Source organism: Vombatus ursinus, unplaced genomic scaffold (assembly GCF_900497805.2).
Source record: "Vombatus ursinus unplaced genomic scaffold, bare-nosed wombat genome assembly UNPS02014773.1, whole genome shotgun sequence".
In the NCBI taxonomy this organism is placed as follows: domain Eukaryota; kingdom Metazoa; phylum Chordata; class Mammalia; order Diprotodontia; family Vombatidae; genus Vombatus; species Vombatus ursinus.
Window position 1 is genome coordinate 3729894 of NW_020954551.1, and position 21457 is coordinate 3751350.

Genomic DNA, 21457 nt, shown 5'->3' on the forward strand with positions numbered 1-21457 from the left:
TCTGCCGCCAAGTCACCACGTGGCCTTTGACAAGTCACCCTGTCTCTGAGCCTCAGTTTCCTCCTTGTACACATGTGGTTGGACCAGATGAATGTTTCTCAGACTATGTTGCTGTTGTTATTGTTGCTTGTTTACATAGTTATAACTCGGGGGTACATTACTGGTCTGGATTCCTTCTTCCTATTAAGTGTCCCCGTATTTCTTTGTGATCTTCACACTTGCCATTGCTAAAGACACAGAAGTATTCTATTATATTCCTATACCAACCTCTTTTTTGGAGGAGGGGGGTTCCTAGGTAGGGTAGAGGAGGATCTCACCTCAGTCACCATCTGGTAGCTTCCTGTGCTCCATGCTCTAGCAAGCTCTTGCTGACTGGTTGTCTTCTGGTAACTCTCCCAGACTAAATGTTACAGGCAGCTGCTGCTTCATTGGTGAAGGGAGCTCCTCCCCAGGGGTTCTCTACACAGACACCATCATGGGTCTGGAAAACAACTCCCTTTCCCCACAAAGGAAGTGCTGAGGTCTGTTGAATCTGTGCCGCTGAAGAACTGCACATACAGGTTCCCTGGGCTAACGCCCCAATTGCCCCACCTGAGTTCTGGCTCTCACCCAGCGTCTCATGTATATCCCATGTCACGTGTCTCATCTCTCCAGCAGTCCTTCCCCACTATTCCCGACACCACGCTGGCCACTTATGCTCCACTATCCTCCTTATACCCTGTGACTGAGACACACAAATCACCTTCCTTCACACTGCATCCTCCCTCCCTTTTAGTCATACTTCTGGACTCCTCTGGCCAGAATTCGTGGGCTCTGTTTATGTATTTCAAGTCCCCGTATGCTCTATGGTCACATTGAGGCACAGTGTGGTATAGATCTAGGGTAAGAGAACCTCTGTTTCTCAACTCTGGATACTGTCTGTAGCCAGACCATCAGAATTCTCTGAGAGGAGACCTTGGGTTCCTCAAATCTAAAGCTTCCCAAACTGAGATAATGGAATCATGGATCTAAAATTAAAATACATCTTAGGAACCATCTGGCCCAACCCCCTCATTTTACAGATGAGGAAACTGAGGCTCAAAGACATTAATTAAGTGACTTGCCCAAAGACAAACAGGATATGAACTCAGGGCCAGTGCTCTTTCTACTATATCACAATGCCCTCAGACAAATGAAAAGTCTTTCATCTTCCCACTTCTTGGTCTTTGAGAATCTGTGGATGCCAGGGGCAGAGCCACTGCCAGCCACCATTTGGATTCCAAGCTGCCTCCTCCCCTTGCCCCTCAGACCTTCCCAGTGCCCACTTGCTGGTGTTCTCTCTCCCTTTCCCAGGCCTGCTTTTCCTGCCCTACTCAACTGGCCCATGTCCTTCTCAACTCAGAACAGTAAAGAGACATTTCAAGTGAGCTTCTTGAGGAAACTGGAGAACTCTCAGCTTTATTTTGGAGCCAGGCATCGCTTTTGGTGGGATCTGGAGGATGTTAACATTATCGCACTGGGGTCACCTCCAGTTGTCCTTTTAGAAGGCAGACTCCACAATACAGATCACACCTGCCTATTCCGCACTTTCCTGCAGACCATCAGTGCATTGGACAGGAACATCCTCCAAGAAGCCGGCATGGTCTCATGTAAAGGGCGCCGTTCTTGGGGTGAAGAGATCTAAAGGCAGGTCCCCGGGTGGCCGCTTACTAGCCACGTGACTCTGGGCCTTTCCTGGTCTGGGCCTCAGTTTCCTCATGTATCTTTCACAAGGGCATTGGACTCTGTTTCCAAAGTCCCTTCCAGCATTACCAGGGAGTGATGTGATTCAGTTCAGTTCAATTCGATCCAACCAACATTTGTACCTGGAATTGGTCAGTTAGGAAAGTAAAACCAGTCTGATAGTTTTCTTGTGGTCGACTTTCTTGGCCATCAAAGAAATATGAATCAACAGGCTTTTTTTTTTAAACTGAACTTGCAGAGCCTGGAGAGAGGGCTTTCAACCTCTGGTTGTACCTTGGATGCCTTTTTAGCAGAGCCCCGAGAATGTAATTTTAAAGAGGGAAGATGGTGAGCTTGTTTTGTTTCTTAAATCTTCTTTCTTAAAAAGAAAAAAATTAGTGTAGGAGACGAGCTCAGTGTGAGTGACTGGCTATGTCAGTCAAAAGGAGCCATGGGTAGAGATCGCCAAGAGACGAGATGAGACATGATGTCAGCTAGCCCAAATCCTAGCCGCCTCCGGAGGGAGATGGGCTGCCCCATGAGGTAGTGGAGTGCCCCTGACTGGGAGCCTTCAGCACAGGCTAGATGACACGTCAGGAATGTTGGACAGGGCCTGTGTTACTCTAGGGAGATGAACTGGTTTGGAAAAGACCTTGGTTTCAGGTTCTGCACTTCACTCAATTCAGGCTTATCTCATCCATGAAGGTTCTACCAGCAACTGGAATTTTTACACAGCTTAAAGATATTCGATCTACTTCAGCACAGTTTTATTTAATCATTCCTTCATTTAGATGTTTTGTTTTGCTTAGCCCAGATCTGTGATTCAGACCAGTGCAGGTCAGCACATTCCCTGAAACTCCTTGTCTTAATGCCTGGGCACTGAGGGCCTGGTGCTCTGCTGGGGACCAGGCCGTCAGTATGGGCCTAGTTCTTCCTGATTCTCGGGTGGGCTTTCTCTTCACTACACAGGGCTGTCACAGTTTTGTTTTAAGCTGTTTTATAGTCTCCAAGCTTCCTTTGGTCTGCCTCTGATAGGCAGTTAGACCAGGGAGGTTGTGGGGTATGGTTTAGCTCTCAGCCCAGGGGCTGCTGCATTGGGGTAACTGGCATGAACAGACACACTGGCTTTGTATGACTATTCCAGATTGGACAGATCCTGGCAAGGGACTGGAGGGGCAAAGTGTGGTCTCAGCTGTCCCTGCTCTCTCTGTGTCCCGCTCTGCCCAGGACTTCCTTTCCTGGGCAGAATTCTTTTATTTTTTTTATTTTAAAAAATTTTTTTTAATTTTAATTTTTTGTTTTTTAGGCAATTGGGGTTAAGTGACTTGCCCAGGGTCACACAGCTAGTAAGTGTCAAGTGTTTGGTCTGAGGCTGGATTTGAACTCAGGTCCTCCTGACTTCAGGGCCGGTGTTCTATCCTCTGTGCCACCCAGCTGCCCCTTAAAGTTTTGGGGGTTTTTTAAGTGTGGTTCCTGTCTTCATTTTTAGTGTTCTGGGCAGAATTCTGTTTGAAATAATAATATAGGGGGCCAATTTGAGCAACAGGGGTGGGGGACCTGGGAGATAAACATTCTCCAGTTTTCTCAATAATACAAGGCATCACAGAATGGCACAGAACTGGAGAGAGTGCAGGTAGCTCAGGGTTGGGGAGTGGCTGGGTAAGGAGACGCCCCAGGAGGCAGAAATATAAATGGAGGGGATGGTCAGAAGGAGCCTAGTAAGTCAGGTGTGAACATTGGATGTGAACACTGGATAGGTTAGCTTGCTCCTAGGGGGTGGGCTGGGGAGGGCATCTTGGTAATCCCGTCATGACAGCCTAGGGTGATGCCATCCCCCGAGCAGGTGTGGCTGATCCTGACCCCGAGAATGATCATCTCCATGCTGCTGACTTCAAGCCCTACGGCTGGCCAGTCTAGGGGGAAATGGGAACTCAGGCTTCCAAACACTTGGCAGCTTTATTTTGACCAGGCGAGGCCAGGCTCTGATCAGGACATCTTAGCTTACAGTCCCTGGGCAGATTCAAGCCCAGGTCGTTTCTGTGGATCAGCGAGGGGCAGACCACAGAGAGGCCATCACTAAGTGACCGCTGTGACTCTCAAGCTGATAATGTCAATGACATCTGGTTCACTAAGTCTCAAGCTTTCCCTTCAGACAAAAACACTTGGGTGTGGGCCTTCCCTCTCCTTCAACAGATGTGGTCAGATCTTTGCTCAGAATACACCTGGGAGTTGTTACTGAGAGAGAAGAGATCTAGATGTTAGTGTGCCTGCAGGGAGGAGAGGCCCTGGCAGTGGCGCCTTGGCCATCCTCATGGGAAGAGTCCTACTAGGAAGTGCTACATGTACATTGACCATTAAAACGACCCTGTTCTGGACCCAGAGCCAGCACGAGGCATTTTGGAGCAAGCGTTAGTGTGAGGAGGGAGTCCCAAAGGTCTGGTTGCCGATGTCCATGTGGTACACAGAGATGCCGGGGTACAGGTGGGTGTGGATGCTGCTGGGGTCGAGGCTCCGGGAGTCCTAGTGAATGCCACGTAGCTCTGTCCTCACCTGCTAGACTTGCTCCTCCCCCGCTATTGTGGCAATACGCCGAAGATTTTCTTTCACTTTAATAAACTCAGGGGCCTGGTCTTCTTCCTTTCTGGTTTCTTTTTCCATCTGAAGAAAAGAGAAGTCAATATGTCAAGGGGGAATGCTGGGGCTATTTCTTGATCTTAGTTGATCGATGAGCATCTATTAAGCTCTTACTCTGTGCCCAGCACTGTGTTAGTGGACCTTGACTCAGGAGATCTGGGACTGAATCTAACCTGGGCAGAGCTTGGAGCTGCCTGGCAGCACCTTGGTCAGTTCCATACATCACTCCTGTAGATCGGGCAGCAGTGTGGTCCAGTGAGAAGAGCCCTGGGTTCCTATCCTACCTCTGAGACTTACTGCATACATTCCCAGTGTGACTTTGGCCAATTCATTTATTCTTTCTAGGTCTATAAAATGAAGGGGTTGGATAAGATCCCCTTATCCAAGGGGATAAGCCAGGACCCTATAAAACTTAGACCCCTCGATGGTAAGTGACTCACACAGGGTCATTCAAATACAAAGGAGCTGAGCAAAAATTTGAACCTGGGTCTTCTGACTGCACATCCAGTGCTCTCTCCACCAGTACTATGATCCCCATTTTATAGATGGGGATCATAGTACTGGTAATAATACCTAGCATTTATTTATTGCTTTAGGGTTTGTAAAACACTTTACATGAGATGCTAACTCATTTATCTACCTATATGGTTTATGTTACCTATCTCACTGGTGGTTATGAAGAAAAGACTGCCTCTTAATTAAAACACTATATAAATATCTTCTTGTCATTACCTGGAGCTATTATCCAGATTTCTTTTTGCCCTGTCCTAATTTGTTGTTCAATTTTGTCTGACTCTCTGTGACCCCATTTGGAGTGGTTTGTCATTTCCTTCTCCAGCTCGTTTTACAGATGAGGAAACTGAAGCAAACAGGGTGAAGTGACTCGTCCAGGGTCACACAGCCACTAAGTGTCTGAGGCTGGATTTGAACTCAGGAAGATGAGTCTTCCTGACTCAACAGGGCTCTATCCACTGCACCTCGGGGCCGCCATATAGCGCCTCTCAATTCCAGAGGACATTTTGCTGACCATGTTGTAGTAAGAAACCTAATCTGAGACTCTGGCTTCACAGAACCAGTGTTACATCAGGAAGAAAGCTTAGAGATCCAGTCCAGAACCCACATTTTATACAGGAGGAAACCGAGGACTGGAGAAGTTAAACACTGCCCAAGGTCAGAAAGAAGAACAGGCAAGATCCTGGCTCCAAACCCAGTTCTCTCATCCTATGTTGCATCACTTCTGTTCTTTGAGACTCAGTTTCTCCATCAGTAAAATTGGGGTAACAGTACTTGCAGGCCCCACTTTGCGGGCAAAGTCCCTGGTAAAACTTGAGACGTTATTTCAGAGTTCTTATTCTCTGAAAGGCCCTGGATGCCTTTGTCCAGGGAGCATCATTGACTCCCAGAGGAGGTTTCTGTTTCCCTTGGTGATGCAGTGACAGCCCCGATCTCATGCAGTGAGAGCCCTGATCTCACTCGTTGCATTCCCAGGAGCCTACAAAGGACCTGTACATCTTGTCTAATCCCTTCACTTTACCAATCCCAGAGGCCGCTTGCCCCAAGTGCCCAGCTGGCGGGTGGGCGGCAGGGCCTGGCCGGCCTTCCAGGCCCACACTCCTCTGCGTGGCCGGCCCTTGCCTCCCCTGCCACGCTGCGCTCCCTTCTCCCCTCTTCCTTGCCCTGCGCCAGGGCGGCCTCTCACTTTAACACATCCTGAATTTGTTGGGACCTTTTCTACCTCCTCCAGGCGTTGCTGTCTCTTCAGCAGCTCCTGTTCGAATGGCGACTTGAGTTTCTTGGCCTCTTCCTCTTCCTTCTTCAGCCTAAGCAGCTGATTCCGCCGCCGGTGCTCCAGGACCCGCTGCAGCTCCGGCTTGCTGTCCACTCCCAGGCCTCTGCAGGTGTCAGGGTGGGGGCAGGGGTGAGGCAGGGCAGGGAGGGAACAAGGAAAGAGTCTTAGTGGAAAAAAAGGCATCTGGCTTGGGTTCCCATCCTACTGCCTCAGCTCATGATTTCCTATTGCTCCTTGTGAAAATGAGACCTTGGCATCTGAACATAGAAATGAAGGGGCTGCCTGCTACTTTGGCTTCTCCTGCCCCCTACCACCATGGGAGCTTGGGGAGTCTGTGAAGCTCGGTTTGCCTGTCAATAAAATTGGGGCATGAAGGGGATTTACTTCAGGTTGCCAGCTGTCTGGGAGAGTTACTTCAAAAATCAAGATGTTGTACTTTTGGGGTTGTTATTCTCCCTTTCTTCTTCTTCTTTTTTTTTCGGCTAAGCAATGGGGTTAAATGACTTGGCCAGGGTCACAAAGCTAGTAAGTGTCATGTGTCTGATGCTGGATTTGAACTCAGGTCCTCCTGACTCCAGGGCTGGTGTTCTATCCACTGCGACACCTAGCTGCTCCCCTTTCTTTTAAAAAATTTTTTTTCACCCTTTCTTCTTGAAAAGGACCGATGACATCAGAACGGTAATATGTCCACCTGCTCATGAATTGGATATAAGAATGGGTGGAATGAACATAGAGTATGAGAGACTCTCAGCCTCCCTACTCTCTCCTATCCTTGATGACTCAGACCACAGCAGGAAGGGAGATGCCACTCTGTAGAGGCACTGATCCTGGAGACAGGAAATTGGAGCTCCAGTCCAGGCTGTGGCACTTCCAGCTGCGTGACCCTGGGCAGGTCACTGCCTCTCCCTGAGCCTTAGCTCCCTCCTGCAAAATAGGGAGGATAAGAAGCTTGCGCTACTTCCCTCCTAAGGTGTGGAGAGGAAAGCTCTTTGTAAACCTTAGAGTGACAGAGGAATGTGAGCTCTGCTCATTGTTGGCTCCAAAGCGAATTACACAAAATGCACTTGTGGGGAGGGCTTGTGGGGAGTGCATTTTTCTACTGTAGAACCAAGTGTACAGTGAAAACTAGAACTATAGTGATGGTTATTTACTCAAATAGGAGGATTCCTGTTAAGGCAGGATCTATGTTGTAATGGGTCAGTCGTAAGTAGCTAACTGCTTGAGGTTTGGAGATTTTAAGTGACTTGCCCAGTCACTCAACTGCTAGGCCAGAGGTAGGGTTTGACTGTAAGCCCAGAGCTCTAACCATTGTACTATCCTGCCTCTCTGATGGTGTTATTTTTTGGTCTTGTTTTGTGACTTCATAGGTATAGGAACCCTCCTTCTACCAATGCAGAATGGCAAAATATTTTTCAGTTTATTGTCTTGGAGAATTTCTTAGGGGCAATAAGAGATTAAGCGGTTTGCCCATGGTCACACAGCAAGTATGTGTGAGAGGCTGGTGGCTGGGGTTTGGACCACGGTCTTCCTAATCCCAAGGCTGCATCTCTCATGGTCATTTACCAGGGCAAGAACTAGAACTCCGAAAAGTTGGTGGTTGCTGCTGCTGTGGCCAGTGACCACAACGGGGATACAAGTAGCCTTATTATTCAGGGTTAAAAAAATCAACTTCATGAGGACGAGATGGAAGTTCATCTGAAAAATATCTTGAAGTCCTAGTGGACTGCAAGCTCCAAAGGAGCCAGTCATGTGACACGGAGGCCAGAAGAGCTCTTTCAGTCTGGGGCTACATTCAGGGAAACCTTGTTCTCAGAAGTCAGGAGGACACAGTCCCTGGCCCGACCACATCTGCTCAGTTCTGGGCACCCCAGTTTAGCTAGAAAGCACCCAGAGGAGGGCAGCCAGGATGCTGGGTGACCGTCACATTGTGCCACACCAGAATTTGAAGGGAAGAGGGATTAGATGCATTTGACCCTGCCCCAGAGGGTAGAACAAGGGAATGAGGAAGGCAAGAAGGACAATTGAGATTTGAGATCAGGAAAGATAGAAAAAAAAAATCTGTGGTTCTGTGACTGTGAATGGAGTGATCTGAAGGCTAAAAGGGTGGGGAGACATCACTCCTGGGGACACTTGGAGTCCAGAGGAATTGTGGCCCCTCCTGGCCAGTAGACTGTCACCAGGCATAGGATTCCAGTGGCAGAGGGGACATCCATGAGAGGTTCAACCAGAGCCCCCTCTCTAACATCCCAGCTCTTAGCGCAGTGCCTGGCACACAGTAGGCACTTAATGAATGCTCACTGATTGACTGATCTCATCCTGTTGCTGCTTGAGGACCCCCAGGGACCGAACTCACTACTGGCCATTCTCCTTTTGGTCCGGGAGCTCTTCTGTTATCGAGCCGACACGGACTTCCCTCCCTCTCACCCCAGTGTTCCTTGTCCTTCCCACCAGGGCCAAGCAGAATGAGTTATCTTTATATGACTTATAAAAGACAGAAGGCATGGCAGGGGGCAACTGAAAGCCTTCCTTATTGCACAGTGTTTTCTTTGGGGACGTTCTGGGCTCGTGACCTCAGCTGGCTTCTGGCAAACTCCCTGAACCAGGGGTGGGGAACCTGCGGCCTCAAGGCCACGTGGGGCCCTTTAGGTCCTCAAGTGCGGCCCTTTGACCAGTGTGAAACTGTAGAGTTGAGGCGTGGGGGATGATATGATTGATTGGAAATCAGGAATGCAAGGCTGGCAACAACCCCCTCCTTCCTGCCTGTGCCAGAGAAGTGTTTATTGCTGGAGTCCATCTGCAAGGTCAGAAAGAATGAACCAGACTTCTTCGGAGAGCAAACCAGACATCCTTGAAGGGTAGCTTGGTGATGCAAAGATACTAGACCAGACTCCCTGGTGTCCAACTGCATCCCTCAAGGATGACGGATTTCCTTGAGGCAGAAATAGAGCAGTAATTACCAGGAAAACTGGATTTCTAAACTTAACTTATTACAGGCCAGCTGAATTTCTGAACTAAGTTCAGACACAAAGAACCATGACTTAGGCAGTTACAGGACAAAGTTCAATTAATTGTAAATAAGAGCCACAAAAAACAATATAGAATCAATCTGATTATTTTACTCAGTCAGACCTTTGGGGAAAGTGGCATTATTACCTGAACTATAATAGTCCTTAATAAAGAAAAGGGGTTGGAATGCCCTACCTTATGCATAGCCTTTATTTAGTGTTTTTGGTCTGGATCTGGTGTTTCACTGGGATGGGGAACTCAGCGTGGAAACTGTATTTTGTGAATTCTCTAAAATGCTTTGTCCTGAGTCACATGCAAGAGACAGGGTTAGTCTTAGAGAGTAGTCTGGGGATGCTGAGAGGCTAAATGACTTGCCCACAGTCACAGAGTTAGCATGTGACAGCAGTGGGATTTGAACCCAGCTCCTTGGGCTCCAAATCCAGTGGTACCCTGCCTCTTTTACCCATTTTCTCCTAGTTTTACCTCTGGGGCCAAAAAGAACCAATCTAATCCCTCTCCAAGGGGAAAGCTCTTCAAGTCACAACTATCATATTCTTTTCTAGTGAAACTATCACTTTCATTTTACAGATAAAGAAACTGAGGCTCTGAGAGGTCCATGGTCACCTAGCTCTGGGGACAGCCTGATGCCAACCAGTAGGGCAGATGGGCTGCATCCACCACCTGCCACCCCCAGTAGCCAATCATGGACTTGTCCCCAACATGGCTCCATGACCTCGCTCATCCATTATTGACTAACACTCTCATCCCCTCCTGATGCTGGCCTCCCTTGGGGCACTGTTATACCCTCATGGTGGTTAACTTGACCTTGATCCAGGTCTGTCAGTGGCTGGTGAGAGAGACCCAGCTCCTACTTTTCACTTTCTATTGGAAACACAATGAGTAGATTGTGGATGGGATCCATTGCCCACCTCATCACATTGTCTTTCCCTCCTCTACCAAACTTCCCTCTTTCCTTCAAGGGCACCAACATCCCTCCAGGCTCCCAAGTTCATTATCTCTCTCATTACACTTGACTTCCCTCTCAAATGAGAACTGCTCCATCTCCAAGAATCTCATAATTGCCAAATAGAGTGGACTTTTCTCAGTCTTCATCCTTCCTGATGGCCCTGCAGCCTCTACTGTGGACCACCCTCTCCTCTCTGGGTTGCTGAAAATGATCTGTGTCACCTGTAAAATTTCTCATATTTATACAGTGAAAAGTTAAAAACGGAATTTTGAAATGTGTTTAAAAATCTTCCAGAGTTTCAGTGGGTTTTGAATGCATTTGCTAAAAATATAAAATTGGAATACCTTCTGACTGGTTTGTAAGAACAACTGATTGACATCAGGGAAGATGGAAATTTACCACCTGGATTCCATCAAAAGCCTTTGCACGATTGGTGGATGGCGTGGAAAAATGAAGATCATGTTTCAGTGTAGCTGGCGATGCCCTTCCACGGGGGCCTTCAGAGTCTTGTGTGACATTTTTTTTAAAGCTATGATAGCTATTGAAACCACGTACTGAAATAAAGGACATAGGACTAAAATTCTAAATCCCTATATCATCGTTGCTGTTGTTCAGTCACGTCCAATGCTTCGTGACCCCATTAGGGTTTTCTTGGCAAAGATACTGGAGTGGTTTGCATGTCCTTCTTCAGCTCGTTTTACAGATAAGGAAACTGAGGCAAACAGGGTTAAGGGACTTGCCCAAGGTCATAGAGCTGGTAAGTGTCTGAGGTCAGAAATTGCTGTATTGCAAGGAATTTAACCAAGATTTCAAAAAATAATGAAGCATATTCCATCCCATAGCTTTTATGAAAATATTATTAATAATAATTTTAGTTAGAGCAAAAAGGTTTTTTGTGCCCCTACTGAGTAAAAAATATTTCCAAAATATTTCATCTTTATTTCCCCTTTTTAAATTTCAATTTTTGTGTAAGATTTATAATGAATGTAATTATTAGTAATCATAAGTAACATAATCATAATTATATTTATTATTCTGTATATTTTAATTAACTATCATAACTGTGAGTAATTATGAGTATATAATATATGTATATATTAAGTATATGTACTTATTTATATAATAAATATATTTCTATATAAGCATATAAATAAGTAAATATACAGCTATTGGATCCATGCATAACTGACAGGGGTACATAATTTTAAAAAACCTGGAGACCACTGAGATAGTTTGTATGTGTCAGAGGTGAGACTTTAACCCTCTAAATCTAGATAGTTTTGGTCCCCAGTTTCCATGACAACCCAGAGGCTTCAGCTGAGGATGCTCAGGGTATCCCTTGGTCTAAGCCAGGGGTGGGGAACCTGCAGCTTCAAGGCCACATGTGACCTTTGACTGAATCCAAAGGGCCACACTTGAGGACCTAGAGGGCCACATGTGGCCTCGAGGCCACAAGTTCTCCACCCCTGGTCTACGCGATGGGGAAGAGATTCCATGGCCTCTCCTCACCTTCTGTGGTTCATGAGGAGCTCCCTGTGGAGCTCCTGGTGACTTCTGGAGGCTTTGACAGGATTCGTCAGCTTCTTGGGTTTGATGAGTTCTGCGTTCCAATCCTTGTAGTCCGGATGGGCGATGACTCCCCCAGCTCTCTCTGTTCTATCCCTCTGCATTTCAGAGTACAACGAAGCTGTGAAGAGAGGGGCAACGAGGGCACACACGTTAGGGAAGATGGCAAGGCCCAAACTCACCTGCGGTGGCGTCCCCCATTCCTGAGGTAGAAGCAAATTCAAACGATCAGAGTTTTAGAGCTGAAATCGACCCCTCTGTTCCAATCGCCTCATTCTGCAGATGGGAAATGGAGGCCCAGAGAGGTCAAGCCACTAGCCCAAGGTCACACAGGAGTAGGAGTGGAGCCAGGATTCCAGATGCCACCTGGCTGCAGATGCAGGGCTCCTTCTGATGCGTCCTGTCCTGAGGGTTCCAGGGTTATACAGAGGATTTCATTGGCCCTGGGGCTCCCACTGAGTAATTTTTTCTACCAGTGCAGAGCCTGCTGCGCAGTTTATAATTTTGGGAGATGCTTGTGGTCAGTGAGAGATTACATTTAACCTTGCACAGGGGCAGACAGTCACTATATATGTCAGAGGCAGGACCTGAACCCAGGTCTTCCCCACTCTGAGATCAACTCTTCCACTGGTGGGTCAGTGAACTCAATCTTTAGTCCTCCAGAAGCATGGCTGGTGATTGTGTTGATTGATGTTATTATGGTGTTTATTATACAATAATGTGGTATTATTATACAAATTGTTGTCCCGGTTTGTTTTTGCCTTGATCAGACTGGGGAAGACTTGTATGAACTGATGCAAAGTGAAATCAGCAGAACCAGGAAAACGATACAACACAAAAGACTATAAGAGATGCACATGAAAAGAACAATAATCTTGGTCTTAGAGAATATATAAGGAAATATACTTCCTTCCCCTTGTTGGGGAGGTGGCAGCCTACAGCAGCATAATGCCACATACACTTGTCAGAATGGTTCCTGAATTGGTTGGTTCAATTCAATTCAACAAGCATTTATTAAATGCCTGCTGGGCATTGGGCATTGCTGGGCGCTGGGGATACAATAGCAAGAACACCGGTTCCAGTCTCAAGGAGCTTATATTGCACTTGACGAGAAGCAGAGTGGGAAGGAGGAGAACAATATTTACATGGACAAGTAAGTACAAAGTACATATAAAATGTGAATTACTTTGTGTGTGTGTGTGTGTGTGTGTGTGTGTGTGTGTGTGTGTGTGTGTGAATGGGTGGGTAGCTATATTGAGAAATGGCAGTTAGGCTTAGCCTTGAAGGAAGCTCAAGGTTTCAAGGGAAAACATTCCAAACATGGGGCACAGCTGGGGAAAATGCCTGGAGTTGGGAGATGGAGAATCTTGTTTGAGGAACATCAAAGAGACCAGTGTCATTGGCTCAAAGATTGGGGTGAGGGGGGTATAAGGTATAAAAAGATGAGTAGTTCAGGGCTGGCCTTCTGTGGTGGTGGCAGAATTTGAGGGAGGTGGGCAGCCCCCCATGCCAAAATTTCTCCCCTATCAGTGTTACTCATGATCTCCGTGATCAGTAGAGGTATTTCTTTGGGTTAAAGTATGTCCAGTGTTAAGACAGTGTGGTAGAATAATAATAACAATAACAACAACAATAACTTTTATACTGCACTTACTATGTGCTATCCTCACAACAACCCTGGGAAGTAGGTGCTGTTATTATCTCTGTTTTACATATGAGGAAACTGAGGCAAGCAGAGGTTAAGTGACCTGCCGAGGTCCAATCACAGCCAGGTTATGTCTGAGGCAGGATTCCTGACTGACTAGAGATCTACTACACTAAGTCAACTCTCACTATTTAAATGTCACTTGTTAAAGCAGGTTTCCCTCTCCTCCCCTGCCCCTTCCCACTCCCCTGGGAAGTTTATACATTTAACTGAAAGACAAACATTTCCTGAACATCTTTGTCCAGGTTTGTCTGTCTGTGACCCGGGGCTGGTACAGCTAGAGAGAGAACAGGGGAGGGCTTCCTTGGCTACTTGCTGAGAAGTTTTGTGGATACCTTTCTTTTTTTCTTTTCTTTCTTTCTTTCTTTCTTTCTTTCTTTCTTTCTTTCTTTCTTTTTTTCTTTCTTTCTTTCTTTCTTTCTTTCTTGGTGAGGCTATCAGGGTTAAGTGACTTGCCCAGGGTCACACAGCTAGCAAGTATCAAGTGTCTGAGGCCAGATGTGAACTTAGGTCTTCCTGACTCCCAGGCCAGAGCTCTATCCACCGCGCCACCTGGCTGCCCTGATACCTTTTCTTTTTATGACGCTTTGTTTCTGCTTGCCCTCTGGACCCAAGTAGGACTTTGGACAGCAAATAAATAAAGCTCAGACCTGCCAGATGCCATAATAAATAGCAGATCGTTACAACGTGGTTGCGTAGCCTCCACCACTCCAATGATGACTTGTGAAGAGGACTCACAGACATTCCTGAGGGCTGGGGGGCTCCATGGAAAGGGTGTGGGCCCATCCTTGGGTGACAGTGGGTGGTATCAGGGACCTGAGGCCTCCATTGTGCCCATGAGGTAGTCAGAGACTCAGAGAAAAGAGAGATTCCCCTCAAGGGAGTTTACAGAAAGGCTCAGGAATCACACAGGTGGAGACAAGAATGATTGTAGACTGCTCCAGGGAGGAGGGAATCGAGCTAATGGGATTTGCCCAGTGTGGATGCCTTGGGCTGGGTCCCCTTGGGGGGAAAAGGTCTGGGGTCGCCTTTGACTTTTCTTCCCCTCAAAGCAAAAATACATGTTAAAAATTATTGCTTTGTTTTCATGTCACCCTCATTTGTTTATATTTTTTCTCCATTTCCTTTCCCAGCAAGCCATTTCTTATAACAAAGAATAAAAAAGGAAATAGGGAAAAAAAGAAACACTTCGGCAGTTTAGTTTGTACTTCAGCTGAGCCTGACAGTCTGTGGCCATCCCACGCCCATCCCCCTCCTCTCTGCCAACATGGCGGCCACCCTGGTTCAGGCCCTGGCGTCACCTCTAGCCTGATTGGTCTCCCCTTCTCCAGTCTCTCCCATCCAGCATCCACCCACCTGCCAAGTAAGCACAGCACTGACCACATCTCTGACTTGCCTGAGAAGTTTCAGCGGCTTCCGACTTCCTTTAATGACCCACTCTCCTGTCCTCTAGGATAGGGTTCAAACTCTGGGTTTTGCATTTAAAGCCTTCGTGATGTCTTTCCAACCTGTCTTTGCAGATTCCACTACACAGCGCTTCCTATTCCAGTCACCTCTCTGTGCTTTTACCTCGAGGCTGACCCCCATGTGGGCAGGAGGGGCATACTTTCTCCTCTTCCCCATCTTCCAGGCTCATCTCCCGTGCCACCTCCTACAAGTCTTTGTTGATTGCCCCAGTGATTAGCGTTCCAGCCTCCCCTAAATTCCATGGTATGTATTTTGCCTATATATTTGCACACACACGTGCACACAGGCATGTGTACATATATGCACACACACACATATGTGTACATATAAGCGTGTGCATGTACACATGTATGTGTATACATATACACACATGTATGTATATACATATACACATAAACACACGCACACACTCATCCACACAAATATATAATATATATGGTGTATAGTTTATATCTTCTCTTTAGAAGGTAAGCTCCTTGAGGGCAGGAATTGTTTTCCTTTTTTAATCCCTGAATCCTCCACATATAGCTTCTGGTGCTTCTCTGAACCTCACCCTGAAAGTTCCCTCAGGCCCTGGGACCCCTTCAACTCCACTCTTGACTTTCTCCACCAGGCTCCAGTGGGTGTCTCCTCTCCCTCCCTCAGTCTACCAGCTCCTTTCTATGTGCTTTGTTCCCCCTTAGAATGTAAGCTTCTTGAGGGCAGGGACTGCTTTGGTTCTGAAAGCTTCCTGAATGTTTGTGTACTCAGTGAAGCGCACAGAACCTCCAGGGCTGACTTTTCCTCTAAAGTCAGCTCCACCTGTTTCTATCCCATTCATACCTGGAAGTTCCGAGGGGCCTCAAATGTAAAATGTGCTGAAGTAGGCTTATAGACCTTGTTCCGCTTTTTGATTTCCTTGTTGGGCTAGACTTGGCTGCCCCCAAGGTCACTCACTGACAAGGCTAGGTGGCTGTGATGGGCCAGGAAGAGCACTGATGTTAGAGTCAGGAGACCCAGATTGGAATCTCAGCTCTGCCACTGTTCCTCTATGTGTATGTGTGCCTCAGTTACCCAAACTGTAAAATTAGTATTGGAGCCTTGGGGTCCTTTCCACTCTAGATCTATAATCCCATGTCCTGAGTTCATGGAAAGGACTATTTTGCTTCTGAACAGCTTTCTGGTTTCAGTTTTAGTTCTGGACCTCTGAAGAGCATTAACTCTTTGAGGAGTTACTCCAATACAGAGAAAATCCTAAACAGGCAGTGGATTTGTATTCACTGCCCCTTTCTGCCAGTTAATCAAGGACCTTTGTAAACGTCAGCCCAGGTGTTAATAGTACTCTGGTTTAATGATCTGCTCCACCCTAAATAATGAATTGTTTTTAATCAATACCCTCCTAAAGTGCTACCCGTTGAAAGACAGAATCTGGCTGTCTTTAAAAAGCCTTCAGGAGCTCTACCTACATCAGCACCTATGCCCCTCCCCTACACCTACTCCTGGCATGCCGTGCCAGGCCAGCTCTGACTTGATTTTGTTGAACTAACTAATCTACATTGCTGGTAACTCAGTCAATGGAGAGGAATCCTTAATCACGATCAGGTCAAGACAGCAGAGCAAAAATGTTTTCAAAACTAGTTTATAGATATAACTCAATCACAATAAAAATGCCAGTTGACTATTTCATAGGATTAAAGTCATACCAAAATTCATATGGAAAATCAGATGGGCAAGAATCCCAAGAGAAATATAATTTGGAAGACGAAAGAGGAATCATTAAGAATCATGTAAAAAGATGCTCAAATTCTCTGATCAACAAAGGAAAATGCAAGGAAGACAAACTTAGGATGCCACATCATACCCAGTAAGGATCGGAACCACAACCGCCATTTTATTGGCATAGGGAACTCTTAGGTTAGGAATTTTTTTTGGAGGGGGAGGCAATCAGGGTTAAGGGACTTGCCCATGGTCACACAGGTAGTAATTGTCAAGTGTCTGGGGTCAGATTTGAACTCAGGTCCTCCTGAATCCAGGGCTGGTGCTCTATCCGCTAAGCCAAGAAAGCCTCAAATGGAGTCATAGAGAGTCAGTTATGACTGAAAAAAAAACAATTGGCCAAGGTAACATCCCAACATATTACTACATCATAATTTATCCACTCATTCATCTATTTATTCAACAAATATTAATTGCTTACTTTGTGCTAAGGCACTGCGTAGACAAAGATAAAAGAGGGAAGCAACACGTACAGTCAATAGATCAGAACCACAACCACCATTTTATTGGTGTAGGAAACTCTTAGGGTAGGAAATTTTTTTTGGAGGGGGAGGCAATCAGAGTTAAGTGACTTGCCCAGGGTCATACAGCTAGTAATAAACGCTTCTTAACTGATCTGTTGACTGTATGTGTTACTTCCCTCTTTTATCTTTGTCTTTGCAGTGCCTAGCCCAGCTCTTGGCACAAAGTAAGCAATTAATGTTTGTTGAACAAATAGAAGAATGGCTGGATGAATTATGATGTATTAATATGTTGGGATGTTACCTTGGCCAATTGTTTTTTTTTCAGTCATAACTGACTCTCTATGACTCTATTTGAGGTTTTCTTGGCAAAGATACTGCAGTGGTTTGCCATTTCCTTCTCCAGCTCATTTTACAGATGAGGAAACTGAGACAAAATAGGTGAAGTGATTTGCCCAGGGTCACATAGCTAGTAAGTGTCTGAGGCCAGATTTGAAGTCAGGAAGATGAGTCTTTCTGATTTCAGGCCCGACATATGCACTATAGCGCCATGCAGTTACCATTATGTTGTCATGAAAACAATAAATGTGAAAAATGCAAAGAAATAGAAAAAGACCTGAGAATAAGGTTTGGTGTGGCTGGAGGATAGAGCTCTGGACTCAAGCCAGGAAGACCTGTGTTGAAATCCCACCTCTTCAGACCCTTCCTTGCCATGTGACCTTGGGGGGGCCTCAGTTTCCTCATCTACAAAACGAAGAGGTTGCACTCAGTGTTCTCTAAGGTCCCTTTTAGCTATAGATATTTGATCTAGGCCCTTTCCAAAGCATGATCGCTAGAGACATATAGACACACACACACACATTCACTGACTACCATTTCTGACTGTACATGTCTTCCCCACTTCAGTGTCCGGTGGTTTCAGTGACATGGGTCCTCATGACAAACCTCTTTTCTGAGTAAATAGAAAGTCTGGGAGAGTGGTGGTTGTTGACAGATTCATGACCCTGGGGCCACACTGGCTCTTACAACTTACCTAGACTGGTTTTTGGATGAAATGTGCAATTTATTACTTGAAGCCCAAGAGGGACAACATCGTATATTGAAAAGACCCTTGAATCTGCAAAGTCAAGAGACCTGGGTTCAGATCCCACCCCTGATACTTATACCCCATGAGATCTTGGGCAAATCACTGAATCTCATAAGCCTTAGGTTCTTTTGTTTTGTTTTATTTTTTGTTTTTTTAAGGCAATTCTGGTTAAGTGACTTGCCCAGGTTCACATAGCTAGTAAGTGTCTTGAAGCCGGATTTGAACTCAGGTTCTCCTGACTTCAGGGCCGGTGCTCTATCTATTGAGTGAGCTAGCTGCCCCGTAAGCCTTAGTTTCTTCATCTGTAAAATGAGGGGACTGGATTGTATCCTGCTTCTGGGGTCTCTTCTAGCTTTAAGTTTATAAACCCATTATCCTATAGCACTCCCTCCTTGGCTATATTTCCCCATCTCCCATTAGTATCACATTGGGTGGCCAACCACTACTTCTCCCTTCAGGTTTTCAGGGTAACCCTGAGGGGCTAGGTGTTTATAGTACTCTCATTCATGAATCCCCATTCAATCAGGTCAGCCAATAAACTTTATTATACTGTGCTGAGTGCTGAGGATACAAAGAAAAGTAAAAGATAGTCCTTGCCCTCAAGGAAGGAGCTCACAGTCTATTGGGGGATTAGGGAATGGCTCCTGGGGTCCTTCCAACTCAGACCTATGGTCCTGCTTCTTGTGCAGGGATGGCCTCTGGGGTCCCTTCTTCCAGCTCTGGCATTCTTTGACTGAGATTCCAGGATGGTGGAATCATTTCTAGCTGCTGGGATAGAGGGAGAAAGTTTATAAAGGAGTAGAGAAGCCCTCTTAGACCCACTGCTCTACTCCTGGGGAGCCAGTTAGAGCAAGTGTTCTCCCTCTTCCCCAGCCAACTCTTTCCTCACCACTGGCTCCTGGTTCAGCCCTTTATAACCCAAGTTAGTAGACAGTGTGCAGGTCACTTCCCTGGCAGGTAGTAATGGGTGGCAATACCCATTATAGAACAGCCCTATGGCAGGGAACATGAAGGCTCCAGGCATCAACCTTGCAACTGATTTTTTGGAACTCAAGTGTCAAACTTTGCATTTGTTCAATTTCATCTTTCTCAGTCCAGCTCTAGTCTGTTGAGATCTTTTCTGGAGCCTTACTTGACCATCTAAAATGTTATCTATTTCTCCAAGCTTTGTGTCATATTTCTTCATCTGTCATTGATACAAATGTTAAATAGAAGAGATATAAATATAGGTCCTTGAGGTACTTCACTAAGGACCTCTGTCCAAGTTGACATGAATGCATTAATGATTCCTCTCTGGGGCTATTCATTCAGCCAGTTCTCAGTCCTATTCACTTCATCTCTCTGGCTTTTCCACCAGGAGGGTCTGAAAGCTTTTGGTGAATGCAGGAGTAATTTATGTTTACAGCGTTTCACAGATCTATCAGTTCAGTAACCCTTCTAAAAAAAAGACAAGTTAGTCTGGCATGACCTGTTCTTGATAAAAACCATGCTTGTTTTTATTGATCACTACTTTCCTTTCTAAATGTTCATAAGCCATCCTTTTAATTGTTCTTGAATTTTGCCAGGAATGAAAGTTGTGCTTACTGGTCTACACTTTTCATTTTTCGTTTGCTCATTTTCCTTAAAAAAGAGGGCATTTCCTCTCCCCCAATCCTGTGGTAGCCCACTTATCCTTTTGTTGTTATTTAGTAATTTTCAGTTGTGTCTGACTCTTCGTGATCCCTTTTTGGGGTTTTCCTGGCAGAGATACTGGAGTGGTTTGCCATTTCCTTCTCCAGCTCATTTTACAGATGAGGAAATTGAGGCAAACAGGGTTTAGTGACTTGCCCACACAGCTAGTCAGTGTCTGAGGTCAGATTTGAACTCAGGTCTTCCTAACTCCAGGCCTGGTGCTCCATCTAGTGTGCCACCTAGCTGTCCCATTCTCTATACTCTTTCAAAGGGCAATGAAAATGGTTCAGGAATCACATATTTCCATTTTTTCAATCCCCTGGGATCTAGGTACTTTGAGCCTGGTAACACAAGCTCACTGAAGGCAGATGGGTGTTCTCTTACAACTCATTTTGGATTTCTATATTTCACTAACCATCTAAATCCGGTCCTTCCTAGGCCAAAGATTATTCTTTTAAAGAGAGAAACAGACATGGCATAAGGGCTGGTCAATCCTGCCCCTTCCATGATCTTCCTGTTGTCCCACACAGAGCTAAGAAGTCCTGGTTATCATTAGCATCCACGAGCTGCCTCACTCATCCTCATGTTATTCATACAGACCAGGCCACCCTTTTGTATTGATCTACTGTTTTTTACTCTTCCCTGTATCTTATAAACATGCCTTTTTAAAATCCAGGCTGGAAACAAAGCGGCTGCCCATGCAGAAAGGGAAGGGCTGAAGAAACTGGGTATGCAAGGATAATGGAAAACTGTTGTGCTTTCTGATGTTATGGGAAGAGCACCAGCCCTGCAGTCAGAAGGACTTGAGTTCAAATCTGGCCTCAGACACCTACTAGTTGTGTGACCCTGGGCAAGTCACTTAACTTCCTTTGCCTCCCTCCCAAAAGATGTTATAGGCATAAGAAGCACCTTAGAGCCAGGTAGACTTGGGTTTATTAGGGGCCTGATCATGAGCAAATCATGTACCCACTCAGTTAAGTGAGCTGAGACTTAAGTTGCTTATGTGCCTGGGTGGAGGGAGTTTTCACCCTATACTGATGAAGTCTCTCTCTCTCTCTCTCTCTCTCACACACACACACACACACACACACACACACACACACACACACACGCGCGTGCGCGCACACACACCCCACACATGCACACAGGCAGAGGCAAGAAAAAGAAAATGTTGTATATGAGGAATTCAGAGAAATGTAGGAAGACTTGTATGAACTGATGCATAGAGAAATGCATCAGACCAGACCAGTATACACAATGATGACAGCAGCATGAGTGGAAAGATCTTGGAAAGAAAGATGAATGTGGAGTAATGGTAATGATATTGTTGGTCCCTGAGATGGGATGAAACATAGTCCCCCTTATAAGCAAGAGGCAGAGGAGTCTGGGGGCACTAGGCTGCATTTAGTGTGCCAGGCACTTTCACTGGATCAGTTGTCCTGGCTGTTTTAGAGCATAGGATTCTGTTCGGGTGCAGGAGTAAGCGGAACACTAGATCTAGAAAAGATGGTTGTGTAAAAACTAAAAACATCAACAAAACTTTTTTAAAAAATGAAATTCTGAGTTTTTGGCAAACTCCTCCTGTAACTGTGTAACCACGGCATTCTTTCTAGGCAGCTTCTTCTTTTCCTCCTCACTGGAATCATCT

The 21457-nt window shown here is 45.9% G+C and overlaps 1 protein-coding gene and 1 long non-coding RNA gene across 3 annotated transcripts in view; both read right to left on the reverse strand.

Annotated features, from left to right (window-relative positions):
- The window catches only part of LOC114044305, a 7289-nt gene extending 6208 nt beyond the window's left edge, over positions 1-1081 (reverse strand). Inside the window, exon 1 of the long non-coding RNA XR_003569209.1 lies at positions 318-1081. This is a non-coding gene — a long non-coding RNA (uncharacterized LOC114044305). The remainder of the gene's footprint in view (positions 1-317) is intronic.
- A 1-nt stretch (position 1082) lies between these two features.
- Positions 1083-21457, reverse strand: part of FAM107A (family with sequence similarity 107 member A) — a 31231-nt gene continuing 10856 nt past the window's right edge. Inside the window, exons 2-5 of one of the 2 annotated variants that reach the window (XM_027863691.1) lie at positions 11607-11784; positions 6071-6227; positions 4252-4359; positions 1083-2080 (exon numbers count right to left, since the gene is read on the reverse strand). In XM_027863691.1, the coding sequence (XP_027719492.1) occupies positions 4255-4359; positions 6071-6227; positions 11607-11784 (440 nt within the window). In that variant the 3' untranslated portion in view covers positions 1083-2080; positions 4252-4254. Of the gene's footprint in view, positions 2081-3092; positions 4360-6070; positions 6228-11606; positions 11785-21457 lie in introns of those variants that run through there. The other variant, XM_027863690.1, reaches the window with a different exon arrangement.